Below are 21,142 nucleotides of genomic sequence, written 5' to 3'. Positions count from 1 at the left end.
CTTATAGCCTCTTGAAGCGTCTCGGGTTTTTGCTCGCAGTGCTATCCAAGTGACTTCTGAACTTCCTCTCTCACTATCTGACGAAGAACGCTTGTGAAATCAGTTCCTTCCTCCATCACAGACATCAGATATGACGTTTGGAAGCCGTTCAAACTTCTTGCGTGTGATATTTTTGTTGTTGAATTGTCTCGATACACTAGCACCATTTTTGGAAGTCGTCTGCTGTCGAAACCTCCCTCACGAGTGGGGCCTGATACATGTGTTCCCTTCACGAGATGTGCAACCGTATCTTCCTCCTTCATTCTAGGATCCACTATTTTGCATAGCTCCAAGACGTCTTGAAAGTAGGATGCTGCAGTCTCTCCTGGACGCTGTGCCCTGCACTTTAATTAATCTTCAGCCTTGCACTTGTGTCGTTGTGTATCGTCGAAATATTTGCACAGTTCATAGCGTTGTTTGGCAGTGCCGTCCAAGTAGAAAAATACGTTAGCCAAACACACGGTGTCATCCCATTTGTTAAATTTGGCTATACGCTCTTATAACTTCAGCCATTGTTTGGATCTTGGCCATCGTCACAAGAGAACCCGGAAGGACGTCTCATATGGTGGCACACAGTTACTGTCATCGTAATGTCCTCTTCTTCAACTGTCTCCGATAGATTGCGATCTGTTGAATGTGGCTCGAACTCGGGTTCCTCGCCACGTAAACGGCGGCTCTGTCGTGTCCTGATGGGAGCCACTGTGTCGTCGATAATGTGCGCTATCACAAGTTCCAATACCCGGCGCCTCCACCAGAATAACGTCACGTAAAAGAAGATGCGATCAGATGAATGACGAGCACTAACTTCACTTAACGAAGGTTTATTCAGCATTTGCACATAAAAGAGCGCGGAGCGAACTGCCTCGGGCCAGGACACATACAGTATATATACAGCTGCAGAACATTCCAGTACAATGAGTCTTGACATTTGTGGATACTTCTAGAATGTACTCGAACCGAATATAGAAATTAAAATTGTACAGTCCAGGTGAGTTCTGAACTCACGACTCTCCATGCAACAGCTTAGTAACCACTACACCAAGGAGCTTCTGCGACAATATTGTAATTGTAAACTATCGTAGCTGTGTTGGAAAAGAACCTGAACTCTAAGCGCTTATAGAGACCGTTGACTCCCAAATCGTTATAGGTATGGAAAGCTGGTTGAAGCCGGAAATATGTTCAGCCGAAATTTTTACAAAGAGCCTAACCGTGTTCAGAAACGATAGATTAAACACAGTAGGTGGTGGAGTGATTGTTGCTGTCAGTAGTAGTTTACCTTGTAATGAAATTGAAGTGGATAGTTCCTGTGAGTTTGTACGGGTAGAGGTTACACTTGACAACCGGAATAAATTAATAAACGGTTCCTGTAACCGACCCCCGACTAAGATAATAGACCTGAGTCTCATTTCAAATTGATACCCCAGTCATACAATTATAGTGGTGGTGACTTCAACCTGCCCTCGATTTTTTGGCAAAAATAGATGTGTAAAGCCGTCGGTAGGCGCAAAACGTTGTCCGAAATCGTACTAAATGCCTCCTCAGAAAATTGTTTTGACCAACTGGTTCAGGTGCCCACTCGAACTGTTTCGTTTGCGAAAACATGCTTGAGTTCCGTAGTGTTCAGATACGGACGTGATTTGACTCATCTTGACCACTTTCCCACACTAGGCTAATATTACAACAATATTTAAATAAAAGAAATTTTATAAACGTTAGGTCACACTCAGACCGTACAGAAAGAATACAAATAAAGGTTTGTCCATAGATGAATAAGCCACGTTAAGTGCCTACAGATCGTCCTAATATATTGTTTAAACAATTATTCAGGCCTTCTTGGCAGAATATTTTGGTTCCCTGTTCAATTGTAACTTCTGCTAATATAAACGACTGACCGCTTTTAAACTAGCACAGGTTTTTAATAGCGATTTCAATCATCTTTTAAGTAAAATTACAGGCAAAATAGTAAATGTTCATTAAATAAATGTACACGTATGGTAAAATATGAATTACTCATTCTATACTCATTTGTTGTGTAACTGGGTGGATTTGACGTTCTGACAAACGTTTGGCATAAGGAAACTGATTACAAGACATCATAAATAAATAAAATAGATACAGATATGTAGTTTTCAGAGATGATAGCTGTAGTGCAATGCTGTCATCTGAGATAAAGTTTACTGGTATCGCATGAAGTTTTAAAATATTTTAATTCAGAGGTTTACTGCGTTCATGTTTATTCACTGTGAAATATTAACTTCTGTAGTTTCAAAGATGTTGAAATATTGCGTCATTGGGTGCACTTCATTTATCAGAGATAGCCAATGTATTAATAATTGAGTGTAAATTATTATAGACTCTCAAAGAGCTCTAAGAAGCCATCTTTCATCATACATTGTAGGCTTTCACGGCCGGCATTGTCTTCACTTGAAACTTCCAAGCTGACAGGCCGTGATCGATGTATAAAACTCACCCCTGACGTTTCAGGGATCGAAGGAGTTAAACTGGATAAAATTTGTATGGCAGTGTTGCACCGGAAGCGTGACGATCGATTACTTTCAGTTGAGAATGTTGGAATCAGCAGAGAGTCTCTTAGCCGACGCCACGTGATGGACAATGGTGCCCTCTGCACTGCCTATATAATCAGCGCTTCCTCGAGTTCTGTTTGCAGTTCGCCGCTTTACCTCGGAGGATGTCTCCAGCAGTCGGAGACGAACCGTCAGGGGAGAGTTTTAAACATCAGCCACGGGCTCTCAGCACGGAAATTTTAAGTGAAGCCATCTTTCAAAGCCTGCCATTGCTGGGAGCATAGCTGGCCTTCTCTAAGCGATCGACGAGTCGTCCAAACGGTATTTTCCCCATTTCCAGCGAAGCCTCTTTGCCTGCACCTGAGCCCGCCAGCAGTGGTCGATGCCTCTGGAACGGCTGCAGCGCTTTGACGGCCCTGGGGCTGCCCGCCAGTGCTCAGCTGTACAAGCTAATCCACCTCTTACCAGTACCGGGCGGCCGATTAGCTCGCCCAAATACGAGCAACGTTGCAATAAGCGGCACCCATCTCCCTGGTGCCTAAGCGTATCGCTCTAGGTCGAAGAAGGGGTCGACTGCACGCTCCTGAACCAAAACGTAGTGTTAGAGTCGGTTCCTCTCCCCGACTTACACAACTGAATCACTTCGTTCGCGGCGGTAAGAGTATTCATCTTACTAAATCTAAATCGAATATATTATCAAATTTCGCTGTATGTAGATTCTAAGCCGTTAAGCGCTTTTTGCATCAGGGTGCCGTTCGGCCTTGATAGTGGTAAGCGTTCCTGTCCTAGTTATTAGATTCTGTGCAAGGGGGCCTAAGATTTAAATGTGTGTTTAATTACGTGCATGGCAGGATGGTCTATAGCGCGAGTTTTGAAGAACAGCTCGAACATCCGAAGGAATTATTAGGTCGTCTGAGGGAGGCTGGCTCAACTGTTAATCCCTCTAAGGTGACGTTAGTTCGGGAAGAGATATCTTTTTTGCGGCGCATTGTACCAGCGATAGGGGTGAGCTACGGTCAATCCAGGACTGTGCTGGAGGTTACAGAGCGGGCATTAACAATCTAAGAACATTTGAATTAAAAATTAATCAGTCAACTGTTCACTGTTACGTGATCACCTACTAAACACATTCCATGAACAATGCCACAATCGTGTAGTATGGTGTGTAAATTGATAGTATAGCACTGGTTAATACGTGAGCTGCACTAATAATAATAATACGCACTAAACAAATATTTTCACGGTCGTAACCGATTAACGATATGTTAATCTTAGCATTAACGCCATTTTATGGACGACCTACCGCATTCCTGTGGACTTGATAACACTTGTTAAGCTATGTTTCAGTTCACAGCTAAATATGTTCCTCGCCAGAAGTTATGAGGCGTGCTGTCATTTCATCCTTGTTCTGTTTAATTCCTGTGACTGTGCCCATTGTCAGAACTTTCCATCACAGTGAACTATGACGTTTGACGCCTACTGACTATGAGAAGCAGAGACTAGTGTTGGAGAAGATGAGAAGCGAAACTTGCTGTTTTCTTTTTAGAAGTTCCGTCCCGGCACTTGCCTCAGGCGGTTTAGGGGAACCGCAGAAACTATGAATTAAATAGCACGACGAGTGCAATGTTGAAAATGCTTGCCCACGCTTCAGTACCGTCTGCGATGACTACTCTGGACAAACAATGTGAACTTGCGGAGCAACGGTAGGTAGAACACGAGATTTTTACGTCAAATCTTCGACGAAGCAACAGCAGTTGCATAGTGCCCTTTAGAAAATGGATACCGAATTACCTTCGCAAAAGCATCTGTCTTTAGGAAGACGAGCTGTTTCCGGAATAGTGTAATAAAAGAAAAGACTGAAATTGAAATCTTTAAAAAGCTGGCGGCCTGTAGATTAGTACACTGCGTGATCAAGGAGGTTGGAGCTGGGGCGAGACGTATGAATTCCTTATTTGGTGTTGAGATGAGCACCAAGAAAATCACAGCAGTCTGTATAACTAAATGCTAACCATCGGCGTCTTGGCAGTCTGTTTCTTTGACAAAGCCAGAGGAGAATTCGACCGAAAGCTTGTGGAATTTTAAATACCTCCTTTGGTAAGAAACTTTAGCAGATTTTATTAATCCACACCGTGGAGAGCCCATACATTCTTACATATTCGCGAATGTATTTCATAGGAATGTCATTCCCGATCCTTTTTGTCCGAATCCAAAGACGAGCTGTATTAGCTACAGGAAGAGTTTCAGTACCAAATGGTACATCGTCGACGTCGCAGACAGGTTCAAATGGGTGACTTCTCAGATAAAAAGGGCAGACTGAAGGAAAAGCTAAACCTGTCAAACAGATCCAGCAATCATATAGTCTATGTTGGTAGTGCGTTTGCGCAGCTCACGCCCAGTATGAGTCAGTGAACCTACGAATTAAAAGAAAGGGAAAAGGGACGTTAAGAAACAGATGTCGTAAACTGACGACGTCGTGAATACATGTGATATTTGTACGGTAACTATTTTTTATCGAAATGGACGGCGAGGTTTGGTGAGTGTCCTGCAGCTGATACGCACCTTTCGTTGCAGGTACTGGGCCCACTGTTAGCCTGCTGTACCGGAGCGTCGATGCAAATCCGTGGAGACAGGGGCTGCTGCGGCTGCAACACCAAATGAACAGAAATTAATGATGAAGTAAAACACACACACACACACACACACACACACACACACACACACACACACACACACACAGAGAGAGAGAGAGAAAGAGAGAGAGAGAGAGAGAGAGAGGGGTGGGTGGAGACTCTTCTTCTAGTAGAAGAATGCGTAATACGCTCAGTTTAATTTAATTAATTTATTTAACTGGTTTACATTGATATTTCGGACATATGGACGTACCACTGATACCAACGCGATTGAATTTTTTCTTGGTGTTCAGTCGCAAAGTTGTGGTGGCTACATTAGTAATTCATTTCATCACAGGTTGTCGACAGATACTTATATAGTCCACGCACAAGTGTTCTCGTCTCGAAAAATTTGATAAGATATTAATTTGTAGTTTTTTGGTATTATTCGTTCCAATGATCATATGCACAAAGCGTATCGCATGTGCCGTATGCTACACAATCAGTATGTCTGATTCATTTCTCAAATGTGCCAAAACAAAAGACATTTATAACCTACGTCTGTTTAGTCGATCACAACGTCAAAATGAACTAAGTTCAAGGTTTATCTTTACGGAAAACACACTTTAATATTATCTATTACGAAATTTTTCTACTGGGTAGAAACAGTTGCCAAACACGCGACAGTTTAACTTGTTGCTGGCTTAATTTTTACTAATTAATCGATTCATATCACCAGTTATATATTCACTAAAAATTTAAAATTTTGCCGCATATCTCAGAAATTTCTACACGGTACTAAAAGTTTAAGTGCACAAGAAAATTCTTCTTTAATTAGTAAATTTGTGAATGTTGCTGACATTTTTGAATTGTGATTGACTGTTAGTAACAAACCTCATAAAGTAGTAAATATACTGCGAGACTTTTATCAACATGAACCGTTGTCTAAGGTACTGTCATCCAATTTTGACGGTTATGTACGCTGTAATGAGCAGTGTGTCAGGAAGCACTGCACTACAAGATATGATTCTCAGGCACGTACATATTAAAAGATTGAAAACTATGTTCTTTATGTGCAGTGAGTATATTTTTTATTGTTTCTCCCTCGTTCTATTGTTAAGGTGGAGATAAAAAGAATGAACTGAATACACCCTCAACCATGGAAGTTCAATGATCACAAGGATATCTCGTATACTCAACAAAAAAATTTAATTTACTTATCCTACAGTTGATAAATCTCCATTAGGTTCATTATAATATCACATAGGCTCAATGCCATTTAGCTGGAGAGAACTAGATGGCCATACGACCAACATCTGGTGTTCCTCAAAACATATTAGGGCCAGCCACAATTTGGGAGCGTTGGATAGTTTAATGTCCTGCTAAATGTATTTAACGACGCACGATGCTCTAGGCGAAAGCATAAAATACGAATGCACTTGACTGAACAGTAAAACTTTGTCTCGTAAGTCGAGAGACGAGGCAGACTTGTCAGGGAACCTACCTCATCTTCTGTTAACATTCTCCCACATGGAAATACCGCCACCATTTGAGTGAGCACTGCACTGATAGTAAGTGGAATTCATCGGTTTCAGAGGCACACGTACTCTGCCATTGGTGTATACCAAAGCGAACCACAATATTCGTTAGTCCAAACATTCTCTTTTCATCTGCTGCTCCGCAAATAACTTACTCTGTGTGGCTGGGAATAATTATAACAAGTTCCTTGGGCCAGAGAAGAAGGTCAAAACAAATGGCTGGACGTGAGTAACTCAAGAGCGACTTACAGATGAAGCGAGCATGGCTGTCGAAGAATCAGGGTGGTTACCTCATGTCGCCAAGCGGAGGGGCCAGCAGAGAGGCAAAGACACCATGATGTAGATGGCCTGGTTGCATCACACTAGAGTTGAAGACTTGTTGTGGCCTACGTGACCACACCCAATGTGGTAGCAAAAGAAATACTCACCACGACAGTAGAAACGACCTTCATTTTTAGTCAATAGAATTCCTGTTTGGCAGCCCCCGTCTACAAGCGGTGGTCTGTGCAGGTCTTCGGATCGACTTGCTACTATAAGCAGCCACCATGAGAGTCAATCTCCACTGACTGTGGGTCTCTGCTGACTCTAAGTCCAATGCCATGGACTTTGTACCTTCCAGCCTGTGGGATGCCTCTGGGCCTACTTCCAGCTACTACCAGGCTTCTGGTCCCAAACATGTATGCCTCTGCGTGCACCTCTTCTTGCAAGGGCGGGCACTCCTGATGAGGGCTGTCTTCCTGTACGAGGACCATGGCGGGGTTTCGCGCATTTCGGTGCATGCTACCCTGAGTTGCAAAGCTGTGTTCAGGCAGCATATTCGCGACCAAAAACACCGCACGTCAATGCTCAAGCCGAGCCGCTTGCGCCAAAAAAGGCTGCTACTTGCCTGCTGCATCAGCGCCTCCCCGCTCGCTGTCTTCACCGCAAACACCCAGGACAGCGTTGCCAGTGCTTACTAGTGTTTATTCCTCACTATAATGTGTGACTACTAATGTAGTTTCTCAAAACTGTCGTCGATCGCCATCCTGACAACAACCCAGTTCCTCATCTCTGCCACTGTGGAGATCATATATCCCAGGACAGCTTTATACGTACAAAGGTGGTGATCACCTATGCCAGTCCCTGTGCAGTGTGACGTCTGGTGAGCCAAGATAAATGTAATGTACCGGGTGATCAGAAAGTCAGTATAAATTTGAAAACTGAATAAACCGCGCAATAATGTAGAGAGGTGCAAATTGACGCACATGCTTGGAATGACATGGGGTTTTATTAGAACCAAAAAAATGGAAACGTTCAAAAAATGTCCGACAGATGGCGCTTCATCTGATCAGAATAGCAATAATTAGCATAAGATGATGTTCTTTACAGGAAATACTCAATATGTCCACCATCATTCCTCAACAATAGCTGTAGTCGAGGAATAATGTTATGAGCAGCACTGTAAAGCATGTCCGGAGTTATGGTGACGTATTGGCGTCGGGCCGGCCGCGGTGGTCTAGCGGTTCAGGCGCTCAGTCCGGAACCGCGCGACTGCTACGGTCGCAGGTTCGAATCCTGCCTCGGGCATGCATGTGTGTGATGTCCTTAGGTTAGTTAGGTTTAAGTAGTTCTAAGTTCTTGGGGACTGTTGACCACAGATGTTAAGTCCCATAGTGCTCAGAGCCATTTAAACCATTGGCGTCGGATGTTGTCTTTCAACATCCCCAGAGATATCAGTCGATCACGATACACTTGCGACTTCAGGTAACTCCAAAGCCAATAATCGCACGGACTGAGGTCTGGAGACCTGGGAGGCCAAGCGTGGCGAAAGTGGAGGCTGAGCACATTATCATCACCAAACGACGTGTGCAAGAGATCTTTCACGCGTCTAGCAATACTTTTTTTTGTTCTAATAAAACCCCATGTCATTCCAAGCATGTGTGTGAATTTTCTCCTCTCTATCTACATTATTCCGAGGGTTTGTTAAGTTTTCAAATATATACTGACTTTTGGATGACCCGGCATAATCGCTTTTACAGTATACCCTATACCGCGAATCTGATTCGGAAAATTGGTATGGTTGTAACCCAGTATTAAATCATTTGCTATATCGACCTTTATTCCACTGATACAACCCACCATGTTGTTGCCTATAGCAGAAGGTCCCGTTAGTACACTGCACAACAGAATTACAGGCTCACTGTTTTGAAAGCCCGTAATTGTCCCTCACCACGTCGCATAAATCTGAAATTTTGCTCAAAGGAGCCTACAACCTTTCTCTGCTATGGTACGTAAGCGTGGCACCCTGCGACGGCACCCTCAGGATCGGAAACGCTTCAAATAGCAAAATGTCGACACATGCAAGAAAAGTCCGAGAGCTGAGAAGTTCTTGTGAGGTGTAAGGTGGATGAATGATGTCACAATGACACAAAATTTCACCACAATTATGCTCAATGCCACAGGGGACGTGTCGCGCTATGGACAGGTCACCACACGCTTCATCACCCACATTTCACCCCTTATTTTGACCCCTTTGCGACCGAAGTCACAACCGCGACGCTAAGCGTTAAAAATCACGTGGTTGTCTTGTGGGTGGCGGAGGAAAAGATTTCAGACGCACCGCTGCTCAGAATAGACACGATATGGCCTTAGGGGTTGGCATAAAGGGCATCAATGAAACCATCTCTTCCGTTGGGGCATAGATATCCCACATATTTTTCGGTCTAAAACGACAGTTTCCAAGGTGATAACCGACAGGATGACGTTCTTGACAAGCTTTGGCACTCCTGACAACCCCAGACGGTTCTAACCTACTCTAAGGATATCCTGGGTCAGCAAACACTATTGAACGTGATCTCACCCGTTTGGAATGCTGTGCGCCCATAATTCTTGCTCAGATGTACAGGATGACGCCACTAGAGATCGTTCAAAACCATTAGACGAAATATGGATGCCATCCAAAGCAGCAGAGAGTGCTCATACGTTTTTCACCCTTCTTGTTTCGCGTACTCCTGTGGCGTGATCACAAAGGAGTGCGACATTAGCCCGTGTGTGAATAATAAGTTTCCGAAGTCAACTGTCGGGAAAAAAACACCAGTATGGCGCGTGTCATCAGTACGATTCCTGACGCTATATCTAACCCACTTGTGAAGCAGGGTACAATGGCATTCTAATCACATATCCCTCTATAGTGTGCGATGCATCAGAACACGTCCGAAATGAATAGCTAAATTTTTAAAATTTTTAATCTGTACGTCACCTGACAAAAAGTGTTTGGGCACCACTATGTCATGCGAAATTGACCACTTGATGTCACGAGAGACTGACCCGCCGGTGTAAAAGGAAACGGGGAGTATTGTGTTGTCAGTAAGGGAGCAATGACGGCAGAGCTGGTGGGTCAGAGGAACTCGGTGAATTCCAACATGGGCTGGTCGCTGGATTCACCTGAACCATTAGGGACTTTTCAACCCTTCTAAAGCCATGCATGTCCAACGTGGGCGATGTGATTGTGATAAGAAACGCTAAGGAACTGTTAAACCAAAACTAGGCAACCCTCATGTGCTGACATACGTGGAGCGTCAAGCACTGCGGAAGCTGGTTGCAAAAAAATAGCATGAAACTAATGGAAGGAATCACTCTTGAGATTCAAAGTGTCACCAGCAGTCCAGAGCGCACGTTTCATGTGTGCGAGTAATTAAAAAGAATGGAGTAGAATGCTCGAGCACCTCCTCATTGGCCATACATTTATGCAGCTAATGAGAAGCGACATTTGAGGTAGTGTAAAGACCGACGCAACTGAATAGTTCATGGCTGGAAACAAATAATCTGAGATACTGAATCGAGCTATACCCTGTGCCAGTCCGATGGAAATGCTTAGATTTGGCGTGGCGAAGCCTCGAGAACATCACCTGCTGTCGTGTGTAGTGCCAACGGTGAAGTATGGAAGAGTTTGTACTACTAAAAGGGGCGTTTTATTGTAATTACGGGGAGGTACCCACCATGTGTTTAAGAAAATTCTATTTGCAAAAAGCTACGAACCGAATGTGTTCTACGTATAGCACAGGAAAGTTCGGAGGCGGTCACTGTTTGTGTCAGCATGACACGGCACCCTGTCATCAGTGCGACAATGATTAGTTGGCAATGACGTTCCTGAAATGGACTAAGCTGCCGAGAGTCCCGATCTGAACCGAATGTAGACTACACTCTACGCCCCAGCGTCTGGCACTGGACTCGCATTCGGGAGGACGACGGTTCAATCCCGCGTCCGGCCATCCTGATTTAGGTTTCCCGTGATTTCCCTAAATCGCTCGAGGCAAATGCCGAGATGGTTCCTTTCAAAGGGCACGGCCGACTTCGTTCCCCGTCCTTCCCTAATCCGATGAGACCGATTACCTCGCTGTCTGGTCTCCTTCCCCAAAACAACCCCAACCCAACCCCCCAGCGTCTGGGATCACTACCTTGTCTCATTTCAGCTCTTGAGGAAGAATGGGTTATCATTCTCTACAAACTGTCAGACACACCACTGAAAGTGTCCCCAGCGTCTGGGATCACTAGCTTGTCTCATTTCTGCTCTTGAGGAAGAATGGGTTATCATTCTCTACAGACTGTCAGACACACCACTGAAAGTGTCCCCAGCGTCTGGGATCACTACCTTGTCTCATTTCTGCTCTTGAGGAAGAATGGGCTATTATTCTCTACAGACTGTCAGACACACCACTGAAAGTGTCCCCAGCATAGTTTAAGCAGTCATGATGTTGAAGGGTGGACAAACCCGGATACTTCTGTATCTCCGTTGGAATGTTTCACATTAACTATTTACTACCAGATTTATATTACTGTGTTGAAATGTAAGGAAAATGTTGTACGGTATGATATATTACCCTTTATATCATCGACATTAAAATTCATGAACGTATCCTCGGAATCTTCCGCGGCGGCATGTCTGAATAAAATCTATTCGGTTTTCAAGCCGTGTCAGTTCGAATAAAATTCTCCAGTACTCGATGGCCATTTTCGTCATCGCCGTCAGGGGTAAAACCACTAGCTCCGGGCCTGGGACTGTTTTCCGCCTGTGTAACCGCAGAGAGCGGAAATGACGTATGCGCGGAAGGTGAGTTGGGCAGCTCATAGCAGCTCCAGTGCGCGCGGGACCGAGTGACGTCAGGTGGCGCGAGCCGAGGCCCACGAGAAAGACAGGCCGTGGCGCGTACGTCACGAAGGTAGTCCTGCGCCCGCTCGGTCAAATCAGCTGACAAACTAGTTTCTACACCTGTCAACTCGTAACTAGGCGTGTCCGTACAAACGAAAACTGAATCTTCTACTGGAAACCGCTATTGTGGAATCTTACTGTTATTAGTCCCATAACGATGGGAAGTCCATGGGTCTACTTATAATTTGTTACGGCTGTACTCGCGTGCAATAAAATCAAATCATACTAAGATGATTATCAGTTGCATAAGGCACCACTTCCAGAATGTAATGAGTAATGTTAAGCAGGAGAGACTGCATGCTATAAACAAGCCGTTATACCATTTATTCGAATATTGATCTTAAATTAAATTTTGCTGTAGTACTGTTAATCAGCAAGATTTTATAATACCAGATTCCAGTGGAAGATACAATTATCGTTAGTACTTACACGCCCAGCTGCGAGTTAACAGGTTTAGAAACGCATTTTGTCTGCTGAGCTGAGCGAGTGAGCGAGTTCAGGACTACCTTCGTGACGTACGCCCCGCGGCCTGTCTTTCTCGTGGGCCTCGGCGCGAGGGGCCGGTCCTGCGCGAGGCCAACGAGTTATACGGGCCCTGCAACAAACTTGTGACGTCACACTGATCGGCTTGTCTGCCCCACTTCACGAACGCTCGGGACCGTGCGGAGCCCAGGGGAAATCAATGTTTAATTGAAAAGATCACCACTAAAGTTCTTCATTTCGTCGTTCCTATCGTGAACTTGCCAGCATTTAAATACACAGGCAAGATTTGTTAAACTCGTCTGAAATAGGTACTCGCTCACCGCCGGAGACTTCTGCTGGCAGTCGTAAGACCTGCTGTGTCACGTGCTGTGACGTAAGCGCCGCGGGTTGACTTTCTAGTGAGACTCGGTCCCGCGGCGGACCGGAGACTGCTATGAGCTACACAACTCACCTTCTGCGCATGCTTCGTTTCGTCCTTCTCTGGTTGGGGCCAGAGGCCGCAGTAATGGCTATATAAGCGGAAAACCGAGTCAGTCCCGGCAGTCAGTGGTTTTATTCAAAATGGTTCAAATGGCTCTAACCACTATGGGACTTAATATCTATGGTAATCAGTCCCTTAGAACTTAGAACTTCTTAAACCTAACTAACCTAAGGACAGCACACAACACCCAGTCATCACGAGGCAGAGAAAATCCCTTACCCCGCCGGGAATCGAACCAGGGCGCGGGAAGCGAGAACGCTACTGCACGACCACGAGCTGCGGACTGGTTTTATTCCAGACGAAGATGGCGGAGGTGGGCATCGAAAGGTCGAGAATTTTATTCGAACTGATGTGGCCCAGAAACAGAGAAAGTTTCATTCAGTCATGAATAAACATTGTGAGTCACGCCCCGATGAGGTGCGGCGAGAGGAGCAGCACAGTGTCCTACTGAACGCGTGGGCGCGCCGTACAGCGTGCTGCGGGCCGCACCTGGGTGACATCGGAGAGGTCTAGCTCCTCGTCGAGGGCATCGGTGTCCATGGAGGAGCGCTGCTGGTGCTGAAGCAGCAGCAGGTGCTTCCGCCGGGAAGACGGCGTCATCGCCAAGCTGCCGGGGCTGCCCGGCGCCGCCCCACACTCTGTGTCCAGGCCCAGGCCGCCGCCCTCGCCCGCCTGCAGTACCTGCAAACATCGAGCGCCACATGGTTTTGCTTCTGCTGTGTGTTACGTTGAGCTCTGGTCGTCAAAGCACCACATAGGAACCCAAATCATAGATACTAACGCTAGGATCATACTGTGAACAGAGGTTCGATCTTATGCAACGGGTGTTCACTGGTTACAAGGGCATCGTTTGATATGCCCCACAGAAGTGAGATGGGAGCGCTGTTGTTCTCCATATAGATAAACCATTTAACCTCACTCTGTGACGCTTTGCTGATGACGCTATAGCGTACTGGGATACAGAATGATGGTTCGAAATTTCATTTGGTGTGAGGAACGGTAGTTTGCTTTAAATGTAAGAAATCAAAGTTAAAGCCTACTAGTAGGGAAAAACCCTGTCCATGTAACGTTCGAATACAGAACTACTTGGGTGTTGATTGACGCAGCACGTTAATTAAATATATAGTCCTGAAGCTTCAAAGCTATGTGAAATTGAATGAATTTGACCCTAAGACCGGTGATAAAATTTAGGTAAAAAGATGAAGAAGCAAGCCAGGTCCCTACTGTTCTCAATAAAAAACACAGAAAAACTGGAAAAGAAATGGTTCAGATTACCTATGTAGACTGGCAATGGCAAGGAAAGCGTTTCTGAAGAAGAGAAATTTGTTAACATCGAGTATAGATTTAAGTGTCAGGAAGTTGTTTCTGAAAGTATTTCTATGGAGTGTAGCCATGTATGGAAGTGAAACATGGACGATAACTAGTTTGGACAAGAAGAGAATAGAAGCTTTCGAAATGTGGTGCTACAGAAGAATGCTGAAGATAAGGTGGATAGAGCACGTAACTAATGAGGAGGTATTGAATAGGATTGGGGAGAAGAGAAGTTTGTGGCACAACTTGACTAGAAGAAGGGATCGGTTGGTAGGACATGTTTTGAGGCATCAAGGGATCACAAATTTAGCATTGGAGGGCAGCGTGGAGGGTAAAAATCGTAGAGGGAGACCAAGAGATGAATACACTAAGCAGATTCAGAAGGATGTAGATTGCAGTAGGTACTGGAAGATGAAGCAGCTTGCACAGGATAGAGTAGCATGGAGAGCTGCATCAAACCAGTCTCAGGACTGAAGACAACAACAACAACAACAACAACAACAACCTTTTATAGGGAATACATCAAATAGCATTTGTATCATCTTGAAGGCAAGGGGTTTATCTGCGTTTTTCCATGTCCCTCAGATAATAGGTAGTTTCTTGTTCAATGCAAAAGACAGACAACCAGCACTCACAAAAACCTGGATTTATAAAATCACATGCCGTGAGGGTCAGTCTTGCAACACTGGACAGACAGGGAGGTCAGTCTGCACCAGGTTAAAAGAACACTTCAGAAGCTGGAGATTGAAGAAGCCTGATTCAGCTTTTGCAGAACATTGCCTGAACAATAATCACAAATACACAATAGATGTACAAGTCCTATACAGAGAGGAACAGGGGGCCAAACACAACCAATTAGAAATTATAGAAATTAAAAGACAGATGCGTATATCCCCACGCCTATCATTAAATGAGCAAACCCAGTCCAATTTGTATGATGTTGTGGTCTCCTGACCTTGATTGCTTACATATTCCGCCCTCGCAATCATATTCCGCACATCAAGACGCTTCATTCGAACCCAAATTCGATAAGATAAAGTCAATGTTGTATGAATTCATGTAAATGATATGCAAATAACAAGTAAGCGCACTGTGGTTGAAATACTCGAGGCTGGCGTACGCACATACATTCCAGACACTACAGTCACAGGAGCTTTTAGTTAGAGAGAGGCAGACCGCACACTGGGAGGCCGGTCCCTTCAGAGGACGAGTCAGCCTCGACCGCCCCGTGGAGCGGACAGCATGTGCCCAACTGAACGGGGGAACGGCCCTGTGTTCGGCTTAAAAGCAAATTCCGCTACAGTGTGTGGGAGCACCCAGTCTACGCATTCTTTACAAACAGAGTACTCAGTTTAACAGATTTTCACAGGGAGACAGCAAATGCCAAACTCCGATGCTACAGATTTCCGGATTAATCGCCTTAAACTAAATGTCATTCTCCCATTTTAGAAGAGCAATGCTGATTGGCACACGATATTTCTGACGCCTTGAGCTAAAGAAGTAATGGAAGAGACCAAAAGATATACCCCTTCACGTCTGGCGTGGAGAGGGGCCGTTCCGTTGTCGCTCTTGGAGCGAGAAAACGTAACGAGAGCGTGCGCGCTCGTACATGTACTCAAAGAGCGAGGAACAAGTCTCTCCTCAGTACTTCACTGGGAGAGCACCTCTGTCGAGAGCGAATCGGAGTGGAACCCTATACTGAGTCCTTGCGATTAAGCGTTATTCACTGTGTTGGCCACCTCACTTATTGTGTGGTGTGAACGGACAGAGTTATAGTTAAACGCCTGTGAGCAAATTTTTGAGTGGCATCGCGGTGGACTGGTTATCTGACCAGTGTACCACACCAGTAGTTAGACTAGGGTCGAATAGGAGTCCTTGACTTCATCAAGGCGTAGGGAGAGTTCGATTGGCGAAGGTCAATCCAGATAGAACGAGAGTTATCTTATTTGTGAGCAGCGAGCGGCGCAGACAGCAGTCGTCGCAGCTTACGGTATTGTGCGCTACAGCTCTTGAGAGCCCCATTTTTCCTCCACAATAGTACACTTCCCTGCATTTCACACGAGACAGCCTTCACCATGCCTAGCAACATTCTAACGGATACTTATTCAAGTTGAGTAGGCGCGGCTATCAGCCATTCTGCCAAGTCAATAACAATCTTAAACTTTGTATAGGAATTTCAGTAGCGAATCCTATCCTTAAGAGGTAAGAAAGAACCCGGAAATAACTTTTTCAGTTCATAACTAAACGTGACATTGTGATTTCTCAAAATTTTTGCAAAATAAATAATAATTTTGGTTAGTTTCATGATTTTCTTACACTAACTAGCACTGCTCCAGTACCCAAGTATCCCACAAATTATGTAAGAATTTTTTTTGAATTTTTGTGTCATTTCCTTAAGTGGACGACTCCAGAAGATATTTATTGCTGAAAGTTTGTCAGGCATTTCTCTTTAGAACGCTAGGAGCGTCTGTCTCTTCTGTAGTAGTGTGGGGGTGGAAATTGCATCTTGCAGGAGCCACAGGGTAAAGGGTACATCTCAGATTAATCCGTTGCGCAGAATGACAGAATAGCACCCACGTCGCTCACAAATTATTCACCTGTTTTAGACCTCCAGGATAGAAGCAAAACTTTCGCCCCAGTCCAGTCCAGTTAAAAAGCTCTTGGTGATGCGTAACTTTAGTCCGGTCATTGTAGTGTAATTGCTGGATGTGTAATAACGTATGTAATTTCTTAAAAATAGTCATTGATGTAACTATACATTAAGCTACGGATCGATGCCTTTAGAAGTTGAGATGACTATCTTTGCCATGTCATCATGTTTATTTGTGCATTGTCATCTTTGGGAATCAGTAATGTACTTGAAAATGAGCTTATAAGCCGAAACCTAGGTTGTGCAATAACATCAATAATAAAATTGTGAAACAAGGCTAAAACAGTCTATATTTAGTAAATTTACAGTTTCACCAAAGGCCACAGTTGATTCAATTAAAATGGAATCAGCACGTCAGGTTGGTAGTAGGGAAGGTGAATGCTTGACTGCGTTTTATTGGAAGTACGGGATGTATAAAAAAGAACCATCGGATTTTACACGTCTACATTTCTGGAACTAATAAACATATACAATGAATTTCGTGTTTTGATGAATAGGAAACTGAAAAAGCTTTTTTTCATACCTTTTCATAGGTGTTCAACATGCCCCCACGAAAGTCATCTAATCAGTTATTATTGACTCGCACTGCGCAAAACGTAGGACACAAAACGCTTTTTGTTGTCCTGACTCCATTTTTATTACAACTGAAATTGGAGTAAACTGCTGCTACAATGTGAGCCATGTAAAACTAGAGAGTTTGCTCTGTCCAACAGTACGTTGATCACGCACGTATCTCAAATAACATAATAATTAAGATTTTTTCAAAAATCGGATGATTCTTTTTTATACACGTATTTTGGGAGATCGCGTAAAGAACACTTGCGTGATATATTCCTTGATCTCTGGAGGAGTGTTTACGATCCCCAACTGGTCAGGTGAAAGGAACACATGGAAGAAATTCAGTGGCGTGCTCTTAGATATGTTACTGGTAGGTTCGATAAACAAGTGATTAATAGTAATTCTTCTGAGTTTAAATACGAATCCCTGGAGGGAAGTAGACGTTCTTTCCGCGAAACAATACTGAGAAAGTTTTTACAATTGGCATTTGAGACAAACACCAGAACGGTCCTATGGGCCACCGACATAGATCTCGCTTAAGGACCGCGAAGACAATATAAGAGAAATCAGGCCTCGTGCAAAACACGTGTATCTAGACAGTCGATTTTCCTTCGCTTCGTTCGCAAATGGAAACAACAGGGAAGGGTATGACTCACAGTGGCACGACGTTCCCTCCGCCATGCATCGTGTGGAGGCTTGCGGGGTATGTAGGTAGGTGTAGCGCTTTACGTACAAGTCAAAGAGCTCTTGGATTGCAAATGCGCTCAGCAGCGTAGAAACTGGCTTCTGCGAATTCATATTTTCTAACCTGCATCCTACATAATTTATGTTACATATTAAGGAACCTTGGCAGTGAAAAAATTTTAAGCTTCCAAATCAATTTAATCAAAAGATACGACGATTTATCTCACACATTTTGATACTCGAAACTCACTCATCAAAACCTATATGGTATTTCCGTTAACCTAGGGTAATGAAATATTGAAAAGGATAGAACTCTAAAAATTGTTAATTTGTAATCAAATCACATGGAAAGATTTTTTCCACGTTTTTATCAATGTGTCTGTTCCTCTGTTAAGACTCAGTTTTCTCTGTAACAGGCTGGTCTCACAAATTAAAATTTGTGTCACATTCTGAAGTCTATGATCCATTGGCGGTGTGAAACATTTAAACTTCTATGTCAATTCAGTCAAAAGATTCGGCCATTTATGTCACATACTTTGAAGCTCGTAAACCCACTCATCCAAACCTACAGGGTACCTTCCATTGTTCTGGAATCATGAAATTCGCCAAGAATCAAGGTTTAACAGAACATGTACAGGAAAAAAATTCGAAAATTCTTAATTTGTAATTATAGAACACGAATAAATAGTTTTTTGTCAATTTTTATCCTTATGTCTATTTGTCTGTCCGTCTGTTACGATCGCTTTTTCTCATGAACAGGTTGGCGTTATCAAATTCAAATTTATATCATGTACTAACGTTCATGGTCCCTTGGCTGTGTATAAAATTTAAGGCTGTGAGTTAATGCAGTCACCAACGGCCTTGCCACAGTGGTAAAACCTGTTCCAATCACCTCATCAAAGTTAAGCGGAGTCGGGCTAGGCTAGCGCTTAGATGGGTGACCCCTCCGAGTTCACCGAGCTCAGTCAGGAAACAGTGTGTACTCAGCCCTTGTGAGGCCAATCGGGGAGCTTTTTGAGTGAGAAATAGCGGTTCTGGTTCCGAAAGCTGACGACCGGGAGAGAGGTGTGCTGACCACATGCCCCTCCACGTCCTCATTCAGTGAGGCCTAACGACTGAGGATTAAACGGCAGTCGGACGATACCGTGGGGCCCTCCGAGCTTATTTCGGATGGACTTTATCTCAATGCAAGCAAAAGATCTGGCCATTTATGTCACGTGTGTTGATACTCACGAGCTCACTATTCAAAACCTATAGGGTACTTTTCGTTGATGTAGAATCATGAAATTTGGCAAGAAGTAAGATTTCACAGTAAAGTAAAGTAAAAAATATGGAAATTGTTCGACTGTAATTATATTACAAAATATCCTTTTGCCATTAGAAAAAACATTGCATTCATCATCCGTCAGAACAATAACAGACGAATATTACTGCATGGAAACGTAAATATGTAAGTTGTAGTTATGTTTTAGTAACTAAACAAGACATTTTTTAAAAATTTTCTATATCTGTAGGTATAAACTGATACACCTACTCGCTTCTTTTCGCATGTTCGTGCTAGCCTGAAGAACTACTCTAGAGATTCTGATAAGGTATGGGAATTCCTGGGACCGATATCTTGCTGGTAACCATATCGGAAATTGACAAAAATGGTTTAGATTCTCGATTCTCAATATAGATGAACGACATATATGAACATGATTAAATTTGTACAGAATCAAAAAAATGGTTCAAATGGCTCTGAGCACTATGGGACTTAACATTTGAGGTCATCAGTGCCCTAGAACTTAGAACTACTTAAACCTAACTAACCTAAAGACACCACACACATCCATGCCCGAGGCAGGATTCGAACCTGCGACAGTAGTGTACAGAATACTCAAATGTGTGTGAAATCTTATGGGACTGAACTGCTAAGGTCATGAGTCCCTAAGCTTACACACTACTTAACCTAAACACACACACCCATGCCCGAGGGAGGACTCGAACCTCCGCCAGGACCGGCCGCGCAGTTCAGGACTGCAGCGCCTGAGACCGCTCGGCTAATCCCGCGCGGCCAGAATCCTCAGTGCGCAAGTCCTACTCGTACTTCGCCAATGTTTATAGATGACAACCCGCAACCTCTTCGAACTGACCAAGAGGTGGGGCTCCTAGAGCGAGAGGATCTTTGTCGAAAGGACTGGCCTGTCCGTTCACTCGCTTAAGTCTCATCCACCATACGTCGGATACGTTGGGGAGACGTATTGCGGCGTGTGGACGTGCACCAATGATCATCCAGCAGTTGTCAGCGGTGAGACTGGAGAAAGGGAAGGCCCTGCCAGAAGAACTTCGTGCCACGCACGCATGATATCTTCGCTGGTATCGAAGCTCCTCTTGTTGCCTTTCTCTCTGGCCGTTGCTCGGCGAAGAGAGAATGCTGGCCCGCGAAATGGTAAGCGTGGATGGCAGTGGACAAGATTTATTCCCGCGCTCGGCTTGTTATAAGTGAAGTGACTGGCTTGCAGCTGTGGTAAATGGAGGATTTGTGAGCGCTAGGTACACGCTGAACGTTGCTTAAAGGCGGCGGCCTCGCTTGTGAAGAATTATTGAAGCCAGCACACTGGCTAGGAACTTGGACTACTTATGACTCATCGTTGGAGGGAACTGTTGCCTGTTGGGGAACTGTTGCCTGCACGTATTGTGTACTACGGTGAGGTGCTTCATTTCTGGCTTTAAATTCATCCATCCTGGTTCCTCATGTATCTCCTTCCCACGCGATATCGTGGACCAAATCCGCCAGTTTGTTCCTGATAACTAAGCACGTACTTACGGTTTGTGGATACATGCGTTAAATATGTGAAACTGCTATTTACTGAGCAGTGTGGATGGCTTTTGTTGCTGACCGCATCTTGTGGTCGTGCGGTAGCGTTCTCGCTTCCCACGCCCGGGTTCCCGGGTTCGATTCCCGGCGGGGTCAGGGATTTTCCCTGCCTCGTGATGGCTGGGTGTTGTGTGATGTTCTTAGGTTAGTTAGGTTTAAGTAGTTCTAAGTTCTAGGGGACTGATGACCATAGATGTTAAGTCCCATAGTGCTCAG

The 21,142-nt window shown here is 44.3% G+C and overlaps 1 protein-coding gene across 1 annotated transcript in view; it reads right to left on the bottom strand.

The window, feature by feature from the left end:
* LOC126335960 (uncharacterized) overlaps nucleotides 1-21,142 on the bottom strand; it is a 1,093,560-nt gene that overhangs the window by 281,594 nt on the left and 790,824 nt on the right. The window contains exons 11-12 of the mRNA XM_049999436.1: nucleotides 13,353-13,544; nucleotides 5,124-5,206 (exon numbers count right to left, since the gene is read on the bottom strand). Of these exons, the coding sequence (XP_049855393.1) occupies nucleotides 5,124-5,206; nucleotides 13,353-13,544 (275 nt within the window). The remainder of the gene's footprint in view (nucleotides 1-5,123; nucleotides 5,207-13,352; nucleotides 13,545-21,142) is intronic.

The sequence above is a fragment of the Schistocerca gregaria genome, chromosome 2, assembly GCF_023897955.1.
Source record: "Schistocerca gregaria isolate iqSchGreg1 chromosome 2, iqSchGreg1.2, whole genome shotgun sequence".
Taxonomy (NCBI): domain Eukaryota; kingdom Metazoa; phylum Arthropoda; class Insecta; order Orthoptera; family Acrididae; genus Schistocerca; species Schistocerca gregaria.
The sequence above is the reverse complement of the archived record's forward strand: the minus strand, read 5'-3'. Positions and strand labels throughout refer to the sequence as shown.